At 39.3% G+C, this 20,169-nt stretch overlaps 1 protein-coding gene across 1 annotated transcript in view; it reads right to left on the bottom strand.

Annotated features, from left to right (window-relative positions):
• The window catches only part of TOPAZ1 (testis and ovary specific TOPAZ 1), a 44,061-nt gene extending 32,125 nt beyond the window's left edge, over nt 1-11,936 (bottom strand). The window contains exons 1-3 of the mRNA XM_064444194.1: nt 10,409-11,936; nt 6,460-8,914; nt 1,407-1,474 (exon numbers count right to left, since the gene is read on the bottom strand). Of these exons, the coding sequence (XP_064300264.1) occupies nt 1,407-1,474; nt 6,460-8,914; nt 10,409-11,579 (3,694 nt within the window). The 5' untranslated portion in view covers nt 11,580-11,936. The remainder of the gene's footprint in view (nt 1-1,406; nt 1,475-6,459; nt 8,915-10,408) is intronic.
• Nucleotides 11,937-20,169: the final 8,233 nt, after the last annotated feature.

The raw sequence follows: 20,169 nt of genomic DNA, 5'->3' as shown, positions 1-20,169 counted from the left end.
GGCACCTTTCTTTTGTTCTGTACAGGTCTTTCTGAAGTCATACATCAAATGTAAGTTACTATGTGCATATTAATCTGAAAGTCTGATGTGATCCTAAGTTTCTCAGATCTGGGAAGAAGGATCTACTTAAATCTTTATTTTAAGCGCCACAAAGAGACTCAAAGACTTTGAGGCTCAAAGTTCATTAGAACATGATGTAAAACAACAAACAGTCTAAGAAAATGCAGAAGTACAGGACTTGCTCCCAGGTTTGGTTTCAATCACCTCAGTACTGCAGATGCCAGAGCACAGGCCCCTCTGTCCCTTTACATTGCCAGAGGCCAAACTGTTTACTTCCTCCCTACTCCTCCTCAGGGAACTTGTGACTATTTCTTGGTGTCTGAGCTCTTCAACCCTCATTACCTTTTATTTTGCCTTCTAATCACTGAAGCCTGAAACTTTCTCTCCCCCAAATCATCACTATTTACTCCTTTTTCTCCAGGAGGCTACATCTGCCCAAACCACTCATGCTTTCTCCAGGAACATAACACATTAATATGAAAAAAACTGCACAAGAGGTACTGTCACAGACACTTTTCAAGCCTGCAGCAAAATCAATATGTAATGGCAGAGTACTAGATTAACAGCAAGCTGACAAACTGACACCAGAAAGGGAAACACTGAGAACCTTCAAAACCAGTATCAGCGCTCTGTGCCTAATTTGGTGTGTCAGCAACTGGCTTCTATTCAAAGCCAAAATCCTGTTCCTCCAGCCTATCTAAGAGAAACTTCCACATCAGACATACCTTTTATATATGTGTGTATGCAAGCCGTACAAAACAAAACAAAGTATGTTCAGGTGCTGCTTAGTTGGGACTGTTTTTAAAACAGGAAGAATCAGAAGTATCCTTCTCTAAAAAAAAATAAGCATCCTTAAAAAACAACAGTTTCTCAGAGAAACAGGCATAGCATCCGCAAAAAAACCCAAAGCACAACCTGGAAAAAAAACCCGTTATAAAATTCTGTCTGATGATGAACATGAGAGAACAACCAGGTGAGTTATGAATCAGACTCCAAAGCAGTATCACAGCACTCAGTGCCTTACCATCATCCCATCAAACAGAATTCCTTGCCTAAAGTATCAGGGAGATGTTAAAAAAACCACAATCAAAAACAAACAAAAAAACCCAGTACTACCAACAGACGAGTACTACAGAGTAGATGTTCCCTGTAAGGCTTGGGTTTGCACCATTTCAAACTAGATCTTTTTAATATGCGTTAGGAAACAAATTGCTGTTACAATAGAAAGATATAACTGTCAAGTTCTCATTTTACGTGGAAAGTAGAAAGCCTAGGTTTTACCACTGAACATCTTTGTGGTTACTTTCTTCTCTTGATTACATTCAAAAATCTCCAGAGACTCTTACCTTTTAGCAGTCCATCACAGGAATTTTCAGAATCATTTGACATTCCAGATTCTTTTACAGCAATGTGTCTGTTTTGAACAAAAAGTATATTTAAGATTTCTATCTCACGCAAAAGCAGAATTAATCTAACCAGTTATGTAAAATTGAAGTTCTCACTAATACATTTATCTAGGGACAGAATCCTTACGTACAACAGACTGTTGTTAAGACTGTTCTTAACTCTATCTTTTTGGCTGTCTTATGTCGATCCCTATAGATATACAACTAAACACATTAAATAAAACCAAGACATTTCAAATCCCAACGTTTGTCATTATCTCATTTCACCTTTGCCTAAAATACTGAGAAGGGAAATCTCCTCTCTATAGAAAATTATGGAAATACTGTGCTAATGAGCCAATTCATCAGTTTCTACAAAATGTGATTTATAGTAATTTTATATTCAAGACAATTTGCATAACAATGAATCTCAAATAGAGTAACAAAAACATTTGCTCATAGAAAGATACTTACTTCACCTGTTTGAAAGATAAATTGGGAAAAAAACCCAAGTATTTCTCCTTAGGAAAGCTCAGAAGATAAAAATACATATTAAAATATTATATATAGAATATATAAAACTACAACATCATCATCGCAGATTTTGGAAGCTCGTACCTGGTCAATGACACCAAGGGTAAACACAAGACACATTAAGAAGCAGAGTTTAATAAGTTACAGCAATTTCGCAGAGACAAGAGGGATTTTTATTAGAGGCAGGCTCTCTGTAGGCTTATTTCCACTCTCCCCCACGTTTTATGTGAAACGCAAAATTTGAGTGATTTTGCCTGCAACAGCAATTTACTTTCTTTTTTGTAAAATTGCAGTGCAGACAGTTCCAGAAAGCTGTCATCTTCATAAACATTGCTTAAAATGAAAAATATTTAACAGCATCAAAAGACTGAAATCTTCATGTTTGGGTCAAAAGCCACTTCTAAATCTTTACCAGATTCTGCTAATTGTGTAGTGCGAAATGGTCACAGAAGCACTTTAAGTTCTCGTAAAGAAGGTGTCTAAAACACATACAGAAAACTATATTTATTACAGTACCTGTCATTTGCTCACTAGCCTGACAAATCCAGGAACACTGACAGAACCAGAAGTCAACACATTTTTGAGATCTAGAAAGGGAGATATACTAGACCATGTCAGAATGTAGGATGCTCTCGCATGCTGCTCCTGATTAAGTTTAAACAAATGTCTCTGTACAGCACAAGTTACACAAACCACAGCGTTCAGGTTGCTATTCTGCATAAGCAAAATGAATTCAAGTTTAGGCCTTTCATTTGAAAGGAAAACAGTAAAAAGCAGAAGTCTCTTAAGAGCAACAGAGTGGTTGCTGATGTGCTTTCAAAGGTATCCACTGAACCTACTAGGTCTGTTGGGATGAAAAGAAATACTGGGTGCCACTTAGAGTTTATGTGTCTAGATTCCCTACTGAGAGGAAAGAAATACCTCAGATGATTGATTCAAACACCTGCACTGTTGGGAGTCACTTAGGGGTAGACAACAGAAAATGGCAAACAGAGGTCTATGTGAGTTTCACTGCCCAATTCAGGCTGCAGGTCCACAGTCCTTTCCTGATGACTGGCAACTAATGCCTGGAAGTGACCAGCACTCACTCTTCTCTTCTTAAAAGGCACCACCAGAGTAATAACCAGTCCTACTGATCCTAAAGGTCAGAGCACACTAACTGAATCAAACCATTCAGGACATACGCACACGGAGCCTTTTTTGAATATTTTTGAATATTCCTGGATTAAGAGACAGGATCTGCTTATCCTACTTACACCTCCTTGTTCAGAGACTTCGGTTCTGGGCACATGCACAAGCACAATTACACTAGTTAGGAAAAGTTAAGTAGCAATGTCTGGTGCCTCTGTTTGTTGGGTGCTTTGTTAGTTTGCTTTTAAAAAACTAAGAAACAAGCCTGATTTGAATTTTGGTTTTGGACCTCAGTCATTGTTGTGACCAGTATGTTCTACTTTTGAAGGACATGTGCTTTCATTATCTGAAATTTAGAAGCCAAAAATTATTATCCTTGAATTTTCATAACTAAAAATACCCCTCCATCTTCTAAGGTCACAGACAAAGATGAAAAGTGTCATTGGCTAAACAAAGCTTGGTGTTTAAATTCAAAGCTCAAGCAAAATGGATCTGCCCTAACAGTTAGACATCCACAGTGGCTAATAGTTGCCACTGACCACTTGTCAGTTACTGAATCAACCTGCTACATCCTTCACACAGTTCCAGTGCTTTAGTTTCATAATGGAACTTGAACAAAAAGTATTACTCCATTATAGCAACTGTCATTTTGACAGGCTGCTAGATCTCAGATTTTTGTAGCTGGAAGAACGCCACAAATTAAGGCACCGATCATTTCCTTTACAATTACAATTTAAATGCTATTAAACTCGTAAGTAACACTCATTTTAAAAAGCTTTTTAACAACCCAGCTATACTTTCAAAATTAACTTGCTGCTAGCAGAAATATGGTTTACTGCTCTATACCAACACCAGACTAAAATATCAGCATACAAGATGTACTGAAGTCCATCCCCATGCGTACATGCACTAAAACAGTTTTATCAAAGATCCAGATTCTTCCTATCATCATCTGCCTGCTCTTATTACTCTGAAGGGAAATCATAACAAAAGCTATGTATTGATACAGTGAAAGAAAACATTCAGCAACAAGCACCATGTGCAGCCACTAAGTGCTTGCACTGCTCTTCTACCTAAAATCACCTGCACTACATTCATCTAGAGTGTATGGCTAACATTAACCCAATGTTAAACAAAACCTGCATATAAACTAATATTTATACAAGTTAGAGATGGTTTACAATAGTGGAGTTTTGACTCACTGTTCTACACAGATTGAAGCAGCATCACAAACTAATATTGCAATGAAGCAAAGCTGAGTATGAATAAAATAAGAAGCCAAACAAGAAAACAGACAATAGTTTAAAATACCTCTAAAGAAACAGAAACAGTATTTTATTTTAAAATATGTAGTAGAGGCATAACTCTACCCGCATAATCACTTTCTTTGACTGGCCAAAGTTGAAGTCCCAGTTGTATCTGGTAAATAGTAACAAAAGAAAAAACGACAGTATGAACTGGCCGTTATCTGGAATTACCTGGTGATATCACAAGTTACCTGATAAAAATGTGGCAAGGTCTACTGTCTTTTTTTAATAATCTCATATTCAGTTCATTAATATGTTTCTGACCCTTACCAGCTATGATTAGTCACCATCTAATGATCTTTGCATCAAACTATGGAAGGTAGAAAGCAAAACCAGACAATTTTGCCTGCTTCTTTAGCAAATTAAGGGGAAATTCTAAGAAATAAGAACCATGCATTTTTATTTTCTTTAGCTGATGGCAAGCAAATTCAGCAGATACCAGGAAGAAAGCTGAAATATGACTTCAAACAAGCTCAGTTTTCAGCTGTATAAGGGTTGTGATAATGCTACTCTAAGTCAATGTCATTACTTATTAAAGGGAATATTTGTCCTCCCTACTAAGTACTTAGAAGGTCCAATAAAATTTTCAGTTAGTATTTATATAAATAGAAAACTTTACTACCATAACCAACACATGAGTGTAAAGGGCTCAGAAGCTCTGGTCTTCCATTCTGTGCAACAGCTGTCTGGACAGTCAGCTGGAAACTATCTCTGAACAGCCATTATTACCCTGGGGTAATATACAGTGAATACTCATTCTGTTACACAGTGTATATAAGATACAATATACTCTGTACACAAAAATGAATCCTCATTCTAATAAATTTACTATGATGCAGCCTAGCTGCTTCTTAAGAAGTTGAATGCTCCCACTGAAAACTTGCCCTGTTCTTCGGAGGGTTGTTTTCGCCAAAGTTTTAGTCTATTAACACCTGCAAGTTTTCTATTCTCATGTCTAAAAAAAACCATTCAGCACCTCAAAGAAGATTCCTTTCCTCTTTTGCACATGGGTTCAATGAAGGGGAAAGGATAAGTAGAACAAAGAGTAAAAACAAAAAAAAAGCAGTTGTCAGATGGTACAATGTTGAAAATAATTAAAACATTATTTAAATTAAGGATAACGTAAAGCCACCCAGAAAGAGCAGAGGAAGAAAATTAAAGCACCCCCCCAATAAAAATCCCTAATATTCGGAGGAAAATCTTGTACTATGTCTACCTAAGCATTATGTTTTTTATCATAATATGAAAAATCTAATGTTAAAACTCATTTATCAAACATGAGTAGCAAAGCTTATAGAGGAAACAGACTAGACAGTTGCTGGATTCATCTATCCCACTAAGGACTACTACCTCTTTTACAAAAGTTTGTTTCTGCTTTAAACCTCTCTTCCCCCTTCTGTGACTTTCATTATCATCTCAAAACCCACAAAACATTAATGCCTCATCATTTACATCAGGAACTTGCTGAATGAAGTTGCAGGATCATAAACATCTATAATGTGTTAGCCAAATTACAGATTAGAAAACTATTCATCTGCCAGGGGACAGGAGAAAAGCAGGGACAGAGAATGACAGAATGGAATACTACTGTAGAGACCACCATTTACTCATACAGATCCAGCAAAGGAATAAGCTACACCTATAAAGCAGAAGGTATTTCTAAGTATTATATCACTGTACAACTAAAAAACTTCCTTCAATGGGATATCTGCTATCTCAAATCAAGTCAGGTATTTTTAAAAATTAAGTTATTTATTAAGAATATTACTCTTAGCTTTGTTTATACTTTCATATTTCACTTAGTCTAAACCAACTCTTTAGGAATACATTTTCCTTTGATTCAGTTTTTAACCTAGTTCTTATGAAGAACAAATGCATTTTTGTGCCTTCAGAATAGTATCACACCCTAACCAAATTTTGACACTTAAAATCAACCCAGAAATTAGTGAAATTCTGTGAGGAAGCCTGACCACTACAACCAAAGTATACAGATAAAAACAAAGTACTTAGGATTATTGTAATAAAAAGAATGATATGCATACCTAACATTATCATTAACTGAATCACTATTTTCTGAGATAACAGGATACTCGGGCTTAAGATCCTGCTTTTTGTCTTTAATGCAGATGCTAGTATAGGATGCCTTCACAGGAAAATTTTCACAGTCTGCAAGTGCAAGCTTCTCTTCATTACTGGTTCCAAAAAGGTCAGGGTCATCCTGAACCACATCAATGACAAGAATGTCTTCTTTGTAAGCTTCAAGAATATCTGGAAAATTTTGATTTTTGTGTTGTGAAAGATTCCCTCTCGATTTGCTGTCATCATTTATTTCTAATGCAACAGGGTGGTCAACTGCATTCCAAGAACGATCAGGAAAATTAGATTTTAATACACATTCAGTACCGCTGAAATCAGGCACAGATGACTCTAATTGTCCATCAAGAAAAGGATATAAAGAAAAATGTTCAGGGAATGCAGACATCTCGTTTGAAAGGTTTTGAGAGCCATCACACTGAAAGTCCTTACTGTTGATCTCTGCCTCTTTTTCCCTCATGGAAGCTGTAGACGTGGTGTCTCTTGTGACAGGAAGAGGCTGCTGCTCGGACTTTACAAAAAAAGTTTCTTCACCTGTTTTCTGCCTTCTTGAAGCACTAGTGCTGTTAAGAAGCCTGAGTGGACTACAGGTTTTTCTTTCAAATGAACAGACAGATTCTAATTTCCTGGATTCAGGTTTGTTTCTGCATAAAGGAATTTTGAATTTTGTCAGGTTTCCAGTGTTTAATACTTTAATTGGCTTTAAATCAGAAACCGTCTGTTTCACTACAGGTACTTTACGACTAAGGTTTATTCTGTTTCTGTTACCTGTAGGTGTACCATTCTGGACTGTCACAGACAGGTTTCTTTTTGTTACAGCCCCTTTATCTTTTTTTGTTGTTGTTAAACTCAAGTTTGCTTTAACTTCTCGCACATCATCATGGCTAAAAGCCACGGTACTTCTATCCATATTAATTGGTGATTCCTCATTTTCATTGCTCATTCTCAAAGTCTCATAAATATCCATGGAAGAGGATTCTGTTGTTTCAAGTGGAGCCAGACATTCAGTGTTTAGATCTATAATTTTATGTGTAAATTCTTTGTTAATTTCTGCTGATGACATATGCAAATCCAACTGTCTCAAATTCCCAGGCACAGCACTGTTTCCCACAGCTTTAACACTGCTTTTATCCAAGGATTCCTCAAAGGCAACCCTTAGAATTCTTTTTCCTTCTGAGATGGACCCATGATTTTTATGAACCCATTCAGAAGTCCTGGCACAAGATTCAAAAGGCCAAACATTTTTACCGGTCATAGGTACTGTTCTTTGACAGGTGAACTGCTGCAATTTCTTATTAACTTTGTTCAATTTTTCATCTGTCTTGTTTTTGTGGCAATTAAAATCACCATGGATCTGAGCTAGCACTCTTGGGCTACCTGAGGCAGCAGAATGATGTGCCACACTATTTGAATCTTCTCCTTTTGCTATTACAGGGAGCTCAGATGTCGTCTTAAAGCCATCTTCAAATTGAAGCAATTTGGTACTGTTTTTTCTCCAGGCTGATACATTTTCTGCTTCATGACTGTTTTTTCCTATATGAAAATTTGATGTATGATCACATGAGGGTGACAGAGTAATTTCTTTATCATTTAGTCCTAAGACTGCAAAGGAGCTTGACATGACAACTGCCGCTTCTGTTTGTAACTCACACCCACTGCATTCATTAGCCATGCCTGTGAACATATTCTGCACTGCCGATTTCTCAGTGATTTTCATCTTTTTTCTAGGCTTTCTACCACTATTCCACTTTTTTCCCCTTACACACTTACTGTTTTCACTCTGACAGCATGAAAAACACCCTTCTCCATTTTGAGTTTTTTCTTTATTAAACAATAAATCACCTTTTATGGGTGATCTCTCATTTTGCATTCTGCTAATGCTGCAATCCATATCACTCTGTTCTACAGTACCACCAGGAAAAACATGCTTTCTTTTATCCTGGGCTACATGGAAGAATCCATTTAATTTATAACTGCTGGTAGTTCCACTAACTGAAGACTTCACATAGGTATTGATGTAACTACAGGCCTCTAATCTCACAAATGGATTCTTTTCTGTTGCACAGAGCAGGCTGTTACAATGGTTTAGGTCATTTCTGCAATGTTCAGCATCACATTTTGGAGATACATTTCTCACTTTTTCAGCTGCAGCCACACTAAAACTTTGCAAGCATTTGATTTGATCAATTCTGTGTTTCCTTTTTTTATACTGCACACCAGACTTTTTTGTTACAGGATGACATAGAAAGCTCTTGCTCTGAGTCCCACCTAAAGTAGAAGATTTAGAGTAGTGAGGTTCCTCTTCCTTGGAATCTTCTGATCTGTTTCGATTTATCTTAAGCTTCTTCGCAGCCTTGTGAAGTGCACCAGAGTCTTGCTCAATTGCTTTCCATTTTTCCGTTGCTGATTAAAAAACAAAGAAGTGTCATTAAAGAATACACTAAGGGAAGAAGACTCCCCTATTGTAATATTTTATAAAGCGAACAAAAAACATTCAAGGCTAAAGAACATGACAATGTATAAGGCTAAAACATTTCTGTAAAGTTTTACCTTTTCTTTTTTAATGAGCACTAGTAGCAGACTTACAGTAGCAATGTTTTGTCTTCAGAAACAAATGCGAAGATGAACAGAATGTTAAAGTGTCATAAGGACACTGAAAGTTGTATATTTAAAACATAGGTGGAAACCAAATTAGAGCAAGTCTGGCAAGAAAATGCAGATCCTGTTTGCACACTTGGCCTTAAAATCTTTTGTTTATAGAGCAGATTCTCTGTAATAGGAAAGCTTTTTCATAGGATTATAGCAATTTATTCAGATATATAGTCCAACCAAATGCATCAAACTGGTCAAGAAGATCCTGAAAAACAGCAGGACTTACATTTTTATAAAAGTACTACTTATTTAAAAGCAAATACAGATTATGTAGAAATACTGTACATCTGAAAATTTCATCTGGAGAACAGACTCAAGAATGTACTACTAGAATGTTGGGGGGTTTTTTTTAGATCTTGGTTTTTAAAGTAAGATACAATTTTAACACCTCAGTTTTTCAGAACATGGTTTCTAGATATAATATTTATAAAAAATAACCTAGAGCAAGCATTTGTCATTTCAGTGTATCCACTTTGAAAGTAAAAGGAATGTCTTTTAGACAACTGTCCTGAGAAAAATGAGACTTTTAAAAATCCTTTTTTAACTGTTCCAGTTTGATACAACACTCTCCTAAAACAACAAAATACAGTCTTTGTCTCTACATCTTTTAGGATTTTGCAGAGAATAGCAACTAAAACGCATAAAGTTCTGAAAATAAAAACCAAGATCCTATGAAGGCAAGCACTAAAACAAGACAGCATGACACATATTCAAAAATAATTAAATATACACTTCAATGATGAACTATCTTTTATTTTGGCTTTGCTGAAACTACTGCCTGCTTTCCTGCTTGTGCCTGACCTTCTATGCATAAATGAACTGACTGCTTTTGAGGGGGCAAAAACCAAAAATCTTACTCAGGACCAGTGGCTGCCAATGTACCTTCCTCCCCCCACCCCCCAAAAGGGTATCTGGTCTCCTCTCCTCTGTGCCTATCTCCTTCAAGAAAGGCCTTTTCTCTTCCTAAAAAACTGTTTTCTTCTAAGACTTGTATTCACAATACTGTAAAGCAGACCCTAGCTCTTATCTCTACACTTCTCGAGCCAAGTTAGAAACCACACACTAAAAGTCACTTTGAGATAAGGTACATGCCACTCTTTCCTGCTGCCATGCTTTGTCCCACATATCTGCAAAAGAAAAACTGTGTCGTTTATTCACTTTTTAATGGGGTTTGCAGTATCAGCCCCTTGTCCTGGGAGCCCAAATTCTGCACCTCTACTTTTACAATGGGGCACAAATGCTTACCACTTTCCCCCAAGCTGTGCGCTCCCTTCTGAGGGTTTGAGCTCTGCTGCTCTTCTTTCATGCAGTGCTTGTGCATATTTCCTCTGGCTGTTGACTGTTCTTGGCCACTTAGACCCTGTAGCCGCCATGACACCAGTGCGTTTCTGTCCCTCTTCCTCAGACTCACAGCTCCCTTCCTGGACTCTGGACACTGTGTGTGCAGTTCTAGCAAGGCAGATCTACCCCTCCCTCTGGGACCTTGTAGTTTTGGTTTCATCAAAGGTGTCTGACCCTTCTTGCTCAAGCACCTCTTTCTTTTCTCCTGTGTCCCGGGCTTTCTTGATCCAATTAAAGAACACCCATCCAACTTCTCTGGCTTATCTACCTCTCCCTGAGGTTTTGGTTCAGAAAAGGATTCCTGAGTCCCCAAATTCTTAAGACCTGGGATTTGCATCTCCAGTATGGAGTCAATGCTTTTCATTTCAGTACTACATGTGCCCTTTCTGGGTTGCAGCACCTCTGGTTCTGGCAAATAGGAAATGCCATGTCTCTCTGTGCTCTCAATTTCCTCTTCCAAGGATGGGATTTGTGATTTTATTTCCATAAAGGAATATTTGCCTTTTTTTCCTGAGATCTCTGAACTCTCCTGGAAACCTGAGAGGTTCAATCCTTCTGAGCTACATTCTTTCCTTTCAGTCCCTGCTTCAAATTTATTTTGCAAAGTAATTCCTGAAAAAAACAGCTGTTGACCTTGCCCTGTCCCCCTCCTTACAGTCTCTTCCCAGGATGCTGCTGCAGCCATGGTTGCTGCCTGCCAATCTTCGCATACAGCAGTGTCTGAAACTGGCAGAGCTACACCCTTGTTGCTTCTGGCAGCCCTCCTGCACTGTATCCCGTTCGATTTTTTACCTGGGAGTCTCTGGCTACTCTCACCTTGCTCCTTCTGCATGGGCACAAGAGGAGCACATTGCTCACCAGAAACACTGAAGAGCATGGCAGGTTGCACGCAGGAAGATACTGGCTGCTCAGGTTTTCTCTTTGGTGCCAGGTGACGACTCTGCTTGACTACCAACTTTTTCCCTGGCTCACATCCTACCCCTGCACCCAGAGTGCTTGGGCTGGTGACCATCCTGTCAGCCGACTTCACCTCGCAGGCAGTTACCACTTTCCCTGACCTTAACTGCGGCATCATAGGAGCCTAGAGACAGCAACAAAATCCACAAAATCCACAAAATCCACTCGCACCAGCGCACTTTTAGGAGCACGCCAGCTAGCCCAGCACCCAAAGGCCCGACTAGGAGAGGAGCACGACCTCCCTCAGACTACCCACCTCAAGGGTCACCCCGGGGGTGCCCAGCCTGACAGAGAGAAAGCCCAGGGATACCAGCGAGCCTCCACCACCGCCCCGGGACCGAGAGCAGCCCCTCACCGCGGAGGTAGGAGGAAGCAGCCACGCACCTCTCTCTCCTCAAGGTCCGCACTGCGGCCGCCCACGCCACGCCACGCCGCGCCGCCCGCCGCCTCCCGCGCCACCCTCGCGACCACAGCAGCCGCCCAAGTCACCCCCACGCCACCCTCCCTCGCCCCGTCCGTCGTCCGCCGATCCGTCCCTCGACGCTTCGCCTAAGTCCCGCCAGCGCCGCCTGCCCGCAACGCGCCGCTCGGAAACAGCGATGGGCGCCGCCCGCCCGCCTGCCCGCCCGCCTGCCCGCCGCGGGGAGTAATGGCGGCGCGGCCGGCGCAGGCGCAGGGCGGGAGGCGGCCGAGGGCGGTGGCGCGAGGGAGGCTCCGAGGCGGGAGGCTCCGAGGCGTGGTGTGCCGGCACTCACGGGCCGGAGAGGAGGCGTTGGCGCCTCCCTCCGCTCGGTCTCTTGCGGGGTCAAGGGTGGCACCTTCATGGCAGAAACCCTTCTCCTGAGGCGGGGCCGAGCACGGGGGTGGCAAACGCTGCTCCTCTGGGCGGCAGAGCTTGGCTGGGCAGTGGTTTCTTGGTGTCGGCTGGGGAGCCTTCATGCTGCTCCCTTGCTGCCCGAAGCCCCGTGCTGCAGCGCCATGGCCACAGCCATGGACTCAGGGGTGGCCCAAGGTACTGGGGGCCTGTGTGGACCTACCAAACCCAGTGAAGCGCCAAATGGTGGCAAACATTCAACTGTGCCAGAGCTGAGAGTCAGTTAGAAAAAAACACAGACTGCCTGGCTCTCCAGTTCCTTCAGGTCTTTCATCCACCTCAGTGAAGCAGCATTACCTCCTTTGTCCACGGCACTTCAGAAGCTCCCCAAAACTGAGATGAGATATGCTTGTTAACCATAACCATAACCATAGCTAACGTAAACTTTGTATTTCAAATAACACAGTTTCTCAGGACTGGAGTTAGGAAAAAAATAGCTCAAATAGTTAGGCTATATAATCATAAAACAGACAATGTTGGTGTTTGGTCTTCAAATGTGGTGATAGTCTCAACACAAATGGAGGACACCAAAGCTTCAGGACCATTCACTGCATTATAATGTGACCACGTAGAAGGTAGCTTACTAAAACAATGTTGTACAAAGATTGAATCTAAATGGTGAATACTCTGAAAATCATAAATTATTACATTTAATAAGGTGATACTTTAATGCCAACCATGCAATTGGCAAAATTGCACGTAGTCAATAAATGTGTCCTACAAGCAGTTCCTTTCTGTTCACAGGTGGTCTCTGAGGAATGAAATGCCTTATTCAAATTAATTTCACCCTGACTTAGTGCTTGGCAGTGTTCACATTTCATGTGTCCTAGCTGGAGACCCGTGGATAGAAGTAAAGTTTTTTGTGTCAGTACTTTCTAGAAGTGCAGTACCGCGGATGTAAAAGAGTAGTTGAAGAGTAAAGGCATTTTTGCCTAACTGACATTGGCTCACTATGTGACTTCAGCTCATGTTACTCATTTTATCTGTTTCTCCATCTGTAGGTAGAGATAATACATCACTGTCCAAATAAAGATAGAGAACACTGGATTTTCGGCAAAAGCTCTCCATAGATGAGCAAAGAACAGGCAGGCAGGGAAGCCATTAACTTGCTTTCGCTTATCATCTTCTTAGGTTGCACGTACATGCTTAAGTACAACAAAAAAGTCAGTGAGTGTCTACCTAAAGCTAATAAAAGCAGAAAATACAGATTTCTTAGGCAGTTTCTCCCCCTGCTCTGTATTGTACTTCAGGTCCTTGGGACAGAAAGGACCCAATAAAAGGGAGTTAACTGCACAGCATTTATCATCGTCAGTGTTCTGCAAGACTAGTGTTACATAAAACATTCAGCTCTGGCAAAATTTAAGCTTCTCCAGTTCAAATATAACCTTCTCCAGTGTGTTATATAGTCTTTTAAGTTTGATAGCAAGATAAGAAAGAAAAAGATATGCTGAAAAGCAGTAGTAACAGAAATCTGGAAGAACGGCGTATGAATTATCTTACTGCTCTGCAGTATAATTTTTAAGATTTGAGTATTTAGTCAGTTATTTACAATGATGAGAACTCTACTCAGACCAGATTTTTATGAAATGAATAAAAAATGTACTTGAAATGAATACTAATTAAAGACATTTTTCATTAAAGTCCTTTGAAAGAAGGGCTAGAGCCTCAGAAAGGACATTTTGAAGCAGCTGTGGATTATGTTAAAAAACAGATTGCATTCAGTTTATAATACCGCTAAAAAGAGGTAGTATAAACATTGTCTTACAAAGTGGATCAATTAAACCATCTTTTAAAAATACTTGAAAGAAGAGAGAATGTTAATACATAGACATATTATTTAAAGAAATTCTGTGTCAAGTGTTTATTAAAACTGTAGGTTATTAAAGTGGAAATAACTTCTAAAAATCATATAAACATCTTAAAGGGAAAGAATTAGTTATTTTCACATTCCAACAACATTTGAATTAGTAATACTACACGGAAATTTTTAAACTTTATTTTAAAATTATGTATTGTTTCAAAATAAAGATAAATGCTTGTTTCTTTTGATTTTTTTAAGTCCTGTATCTCAATGCCACATGCAAATTTTAGAACAAATTCAACTCTTGCTGATCTGTTGCTTTGTTTCACTGGTTTCTTTTTCATCCTAGACACTTAAACACAGTAATAGAAATATGGGGTACTGAGTGTCTGAAAGTAAAAAGGGAATCCTGGTGCCTAAAACCATTTTTTTTCCAGAATAACCAGTACACTCAGAGATGCCTTACAATTTCCAAGAGGTAAAAAGGAACTTCTGTGATTACATTTGTGTAAAGTCCATGAAATCATTAATTCTTTCTTCTTTCAGAGGAGTGTGTGCACTTAGCCCCCCAGCTAATGTAGTTTACATTACTAGTGTGGAAAAATTGTGGCTGTAGATCTAACAATAATACATTTGAGTAACCTTCCAAAACTTTTTGAAGGATTGACATTTATAAACACATAAAACAGCTACAAAGGTGAGCAAATCATATAAATTTTTTACTGGACTGTATTTTGGACTTTGCTAATACACTCACCTAGCAACAGGAATTAAATCGTCTTTTTTAGCTAGGGAGCTGAAAAGAATTAACTTGAAAATGAATTGGGTTTTTTGTGAAGCAATGTGAAAAATGTCCTCCTGGACCATTCTTTTTGCACTGCTTACATCTTCATGCTTGGCTGAGGGATGGATTTGTTATCTCTAGCAAACCTTAGCAGAAGGAGTTTGGCTGTGCTGTAATAACTGAGACTGAGCTCTGAAGAATATGCGTAGTCTATTACATTCTTAACATGTGCCATGTTAATCCCTTAAGTAATACAATTAAAATGAAATAGGTAAGAGTTTTAGTCCAGTATGTCTAAGAAAGTATCCTTTTATAACCCCAGGGATTTATGTATTAATAGTTCTGAGCTATTTTGCAAGGGTAGCACCCAAAGATAGTAAACATAAATATGATTTTTAAGTAACTTCTTTGCCCCCTGGCTTCAGTTCAAATACGTGGGTGTTTTGGAAGTAGGTGCATTGCTAATCTGTTGAGCTAAGGAGTTTTGTCTCAAGCCATTCATGTATATCCCTCCAAAACTTCCTTTGCTTTCCATTCCCAGACACATAATACAGGAGCCACCTTCAACATGACATCTAATGAGAATCGTGCTAACTGCCCTTACTAAGCTTGAGGTACAACATATGCATTCAGCTCATGCCCTTGGTAGTTAAATGGTATAGGTGTTGATCCAGTTTATACTGACAGCTGTTTGTCTGCTTGTCTACCCTGACACTACTCCATTAGGCAAGGGCCAGTGTGGTGTTAAGAGCAGAGGTACCTCAGTGGAAATACGCGATCTGTTTTGTGAAGTAGCTGGGTGATTACACTGCATGGCATCATGATGGTAGACTAGGTGAATCCAGTGAGTAGCTGGATATTTCAACCTTTATTTTGGTGTCTGTTTTTATTATAGAGCTATACAGGGTAGATTAAAGTAACTTCATTTTCCACCAGTTTAAAACGAGACGTTGGAGGAAAAAGGACAGCTGGTGTATTTCATAATGAACCATCTGGCATTTCTTGGTAGATCCTCTGATTCCTAATTTACTACTGAATTGTGACAGCATGAAAATCAAAATTATTGATTGTATGGAATCAGTGTTTCCCTCTGGCACATTTTGTGCTCCTTCAGTTTCTGTCAAAGAGTAGTCATAGGAGGGATAAGAGCCTCTCAGACTGAGCTTTGCAAAGCTTGAAAGTCATCTATACCATTTGCCCATTTTTTTGTAATCATACTGCTTGACATTTATTCTGGAAGACCGACTTTCCAGATGATCACATCTGATCTGAACCTTACAGAAAGTGGCACTAATTGGCTTTAAGTTTCCACAAGGGAGCTCCAGTGTTTGGTTCGTATTCTGTTTTATTCCCTTTCATTTATAGCTCTTTTTTAAACTTCCACTGCTAGGAGTTTAAGAAATAAACTAACCAGCTAGCTGGAATTTGAGATTTTTAAAAAATGCAGATGCAGTAGAGGATTAACTAGTCAAATAGGAGACCATACATTCAGTCTCAATTTATTTTAAAATGCTCTAAGGAAAGCATGTCTTTGCTTTACCTAGATGGTACATAACCATGTACCTACCACTAAATCTGCCTTAGAATCAGCTTTTAGTGGCTGGATGAAAAAGGTGTTGGGACTTACGGGGAAGGCATCTGCATACCAGCAAGTACATGACACCTCCATCTTGCTGCCAGAAAGGATTATGAAATGTGATTTCTGAATGAGAAAACTAAAAAAAGAAAGGAAAAGAGGAAATTAAATTTCAGTAAATCAGAGCTAGAAAAGGCATAGGATTAGAAACAGTAGGGGTGGGGTAAGGTATAGGCAATGTAATAAAACAGGAAGTAAACAGGGAAAACAGTGCTAGACAGAAATTGGACCAAAAAAAAGGCAAATTGCTTCTGAAAATCACTCTTAAAAAAAGAAAGGAGAAGTGAAGATGAAACAGAGTAATGGGAAATTTCTCTGTGGTTCAGTCTGACTGAAGAAACAGTGGAGGACCGTCTGCAGTGCTCCTAGGAAAAGTAAAGAGAGCCTTGAACTTTGACTGGTGACAGTGATCAATAGCAAACTAGAATCCAAATCTGAATCTTAGTTAACGTTGCTGTTGGGCATGGAACAGCAACTGGCCCTTAGGTTCAATTTCTTGTGCCATGGTCATCCATTAAGCCCTTTCATCTCTGTCTGCTTAATAGTGTCAAGGTGGCTGATGTACAAAGTGTGGAGCCTCAGAATAACTTGCTGTGTCTTTTCTTCCTTGGGTGATTCATCCGTAAGCATCAGATCACTCCACATTCCCCAATATATTATATAGTTTGTATACGTCCTCTTGAACCCAAGGAGTGTATTTGCAGTTACTATATGTGTTCAGAACTTGAATGTGAGTTTAGAGCTGCAGATCTAGGAAATGGCTGCTGCTTACCTCTTTTTTTTTTTTTAATTTTTTGGACAGTATTACTCTCTAGCAATGAAAGTACCTTTTACAGTTAATGAAACATAGTTTTTTCAGCCATGCTGACTGTATTGAGCAATGGACTGACTATAAAGCTGACCCTAACCAACACAGCATACAATTGTTTTAAAACATATGCTCACTTTACCACTAAACATTTTGCCACTTGCATATCTGGGGTAATCTATGGGAAGAGTGGCATGAAAGTTGACATTGTTGGTTCAAGTGTGCAACAAATTGCTGTGTGGGAGGAGACCAGAGATTTACCTGTTTTTACATTCGTCTGCTTACTTCCTCATATGTAATTAATTATGCTATTTGAAAACAACAGAAAATGATCTTAAGATAAACCAGGTACATATTAAGTGCTGTAGTGAGGATTTGAGGTAAAATTCATTGGTGCAAAGTCAAAGCAGGGCACCCATTCAGCAGGGAGTTGCATCCAGCATAAATTCTTCAGTTAATACCGACATCACTTGCATATCTTCATACTTTGATGAGCTGAGTGGCTGGGTCATAACCTCTAAGTGGTATCTAAGCTATTTGTATTCTGCATATGAGAAGATAGTTTCATTTAAAATTTAACTACTCCTTGCCTGTATGCTCTACATACCAGCATTTGGGGCTAATTTCTTTTTCATCTCTTCACCTAGATAAATATTTTTCTAATCAGCAAGAGGATTGTTGGTGTGTTTGTGATGGCCTGGGTTCCATACTGTGTTAACTGCAGGAGTGTCCACTATTCTGCTTGGCTGTTATCCAGTGGGTCAGTCTGAGCATGTAAGTAATTGTGGAAACTGTTATTTCTGGAGTCAATATCCCACAAACAGCAACTCTGTGACTGCAGAGAGCTGATCAGAATGTCTCTGTACCTGTCAGGTGTAGACAAATATGTAATTACTGAAGAAATTAGATGATTCACTGTTAAAGGAGGAATTATTTGCTGGACTGCCCTTCAGCCTTGCTGCTTTCTAGAGCAATTCCTTTGACTTTAAATAAAGAAGAACTCCTTTAATGGTATAATACAACAGCTCTGAAACCCCATTATGGGTCATGTCTCCACTGCAGGCTTTCTGCATAATATTACTACTGCTATTACATTGGTAGAATCCTAAAGTGAGTAATTATATTCCTGGTGCCCAGGCCAGCCACCTCAGGACAGGTGAATGAGCCATCTCAATGCTAGCTTCATGAAGGCTTTCTGAGCAGAGACTATACATGGATGGTTTAAAGACTTTTATTCATTATGATAATTAAAACTGTAGTTTCACTGCTTATTTGGCTTGTTGCTCAACATGAGAATTGGAGTGCTTTGCATTAGTCATATTGTGACGATCAGGTGAGAAGTGAGGTTACACATTCACACGGCATAGGGTACAGAAATCAAGAAGAGTAGGTCTTCTCTGATGTTACTGTATCTATGCAGAAGTACCTTCCTCGCACCTCAGGAGCCTCTCTTTCAAAAGCTTACTTACCTGTAATATGGCTGGCAATAAGTGATAATTCTCAATTAATAGCAATGTTGTCACCATTCAGCAGGCAAGTCAGAACAGCAAGGCAGTCTATTTCCTTCTTGGCTGCAATGATGGTGTTGCACTCACTGTTTGTGTGCCTGCTTATGTCAGTCGTTCCTTCCTGGCCTCTGAGTAAGTATCAGACATTGGGCAATTTTGCCTAAATTTGACTGTGATGGGATAGAGACCACAGAGCTATTAAGTTCCCGTGTATTTCATGAAGATGGACATCCATGAGAAACCGTCCATGGAAAGAAAGGCTCACCCCTTATTAAATACCAGAGAATCCACAGAAAAGAGCAATGTCAGATACGAGGTCTTGTCATACTGCTTACAGAGCTACTGATTATAAGCTCTTGAACAGGGTTTCAGGCAGGACTTGCTGTCAGGGGACATGTTGCTTATGAGAAGACCTGCTGGAGGGGAGAGAGCTTCCATGGGAATTACACTTGTTAGCAGATCTTAATGACCAGAAGGCCCTAAGTGTTGTTCCTGAGGGTTTCCTAAAGTTGGGGCACACAGGCTAGTAGCAGCAAAGCAGTAGTAATTGATATGTGGATTTATATGCTTCCATATGTGGTGCATCTGAATGATTTTTCAGGACTGTTCCAATAAATGAACCTCTTCCTTGCTCCATGTGAATTTACAGCAAAATCATTTTTATATATAGTTTATGTTGTGTAATAGAAGTATAAATTGATGTAAATAAATATCTTTATTTACATTAAAAGTATGTAAGTTGCTCTTGTAAATATGCAAATAGTTATTTATCTTTGCAGCCTAAGTTTGAGTTTCTTATTCTGTTTTGAACTTTGAAAAGAGCCAGGTAATAATTTGTATTCATTCTGCATGCTCAGAAGTCTGAAAGGAGACAAGTGAAGTCAGTCAGTTGCCCTATATGGGCTAAGAATGATGCCTTCAGGGATTCAGGGGATCAGGGCTAGGCAAATGCTGAACTGAAGCTTCTACCTGTGGTGCAGGGTAGACTTGGTACCTTGTCTTTTCCCCACCATCCTGTAACATTTACATTTCATCTTCAGGTAGTGGTTTGTCTCATAATCTGCATTGTGGTCTTCGGGGGTGTGTGTGTTTATCTTTGTATTCCTGGCCATTGAGGAAATTAAAAGATGTAACCAAAGACAAATAATTATTTCTAATCAGGAATCTGGGTATTTTTAACTAACATCTTTCCACTGATGTAGTTACAGACTTCTGTGAATGCAATATGTTCCCTTACTTTATAGGCTGTATTTATTAAAACAGAAATGCTTCACTATGTACAGCATTTATTTTTGAT

This window comes from Phalacrocorax carbo, chromosome 2, assembly GCF_963921805.1.
Source record: "Phalacrocorax carbo chromosome 2, bPhaCar2.1, whole genome shotgun sequence".
NCBI classification, from domain to species: domain Eukaryota; kingdom Metazoa; phylum Chordata; class Aves; order Suliformes; family Phalacrocoracidae; genus Phalacrocorax; species Phalacrocorax carbo.
This window is presented reverse-complemented; position numbering and strand designations above follow the sequence as displayed.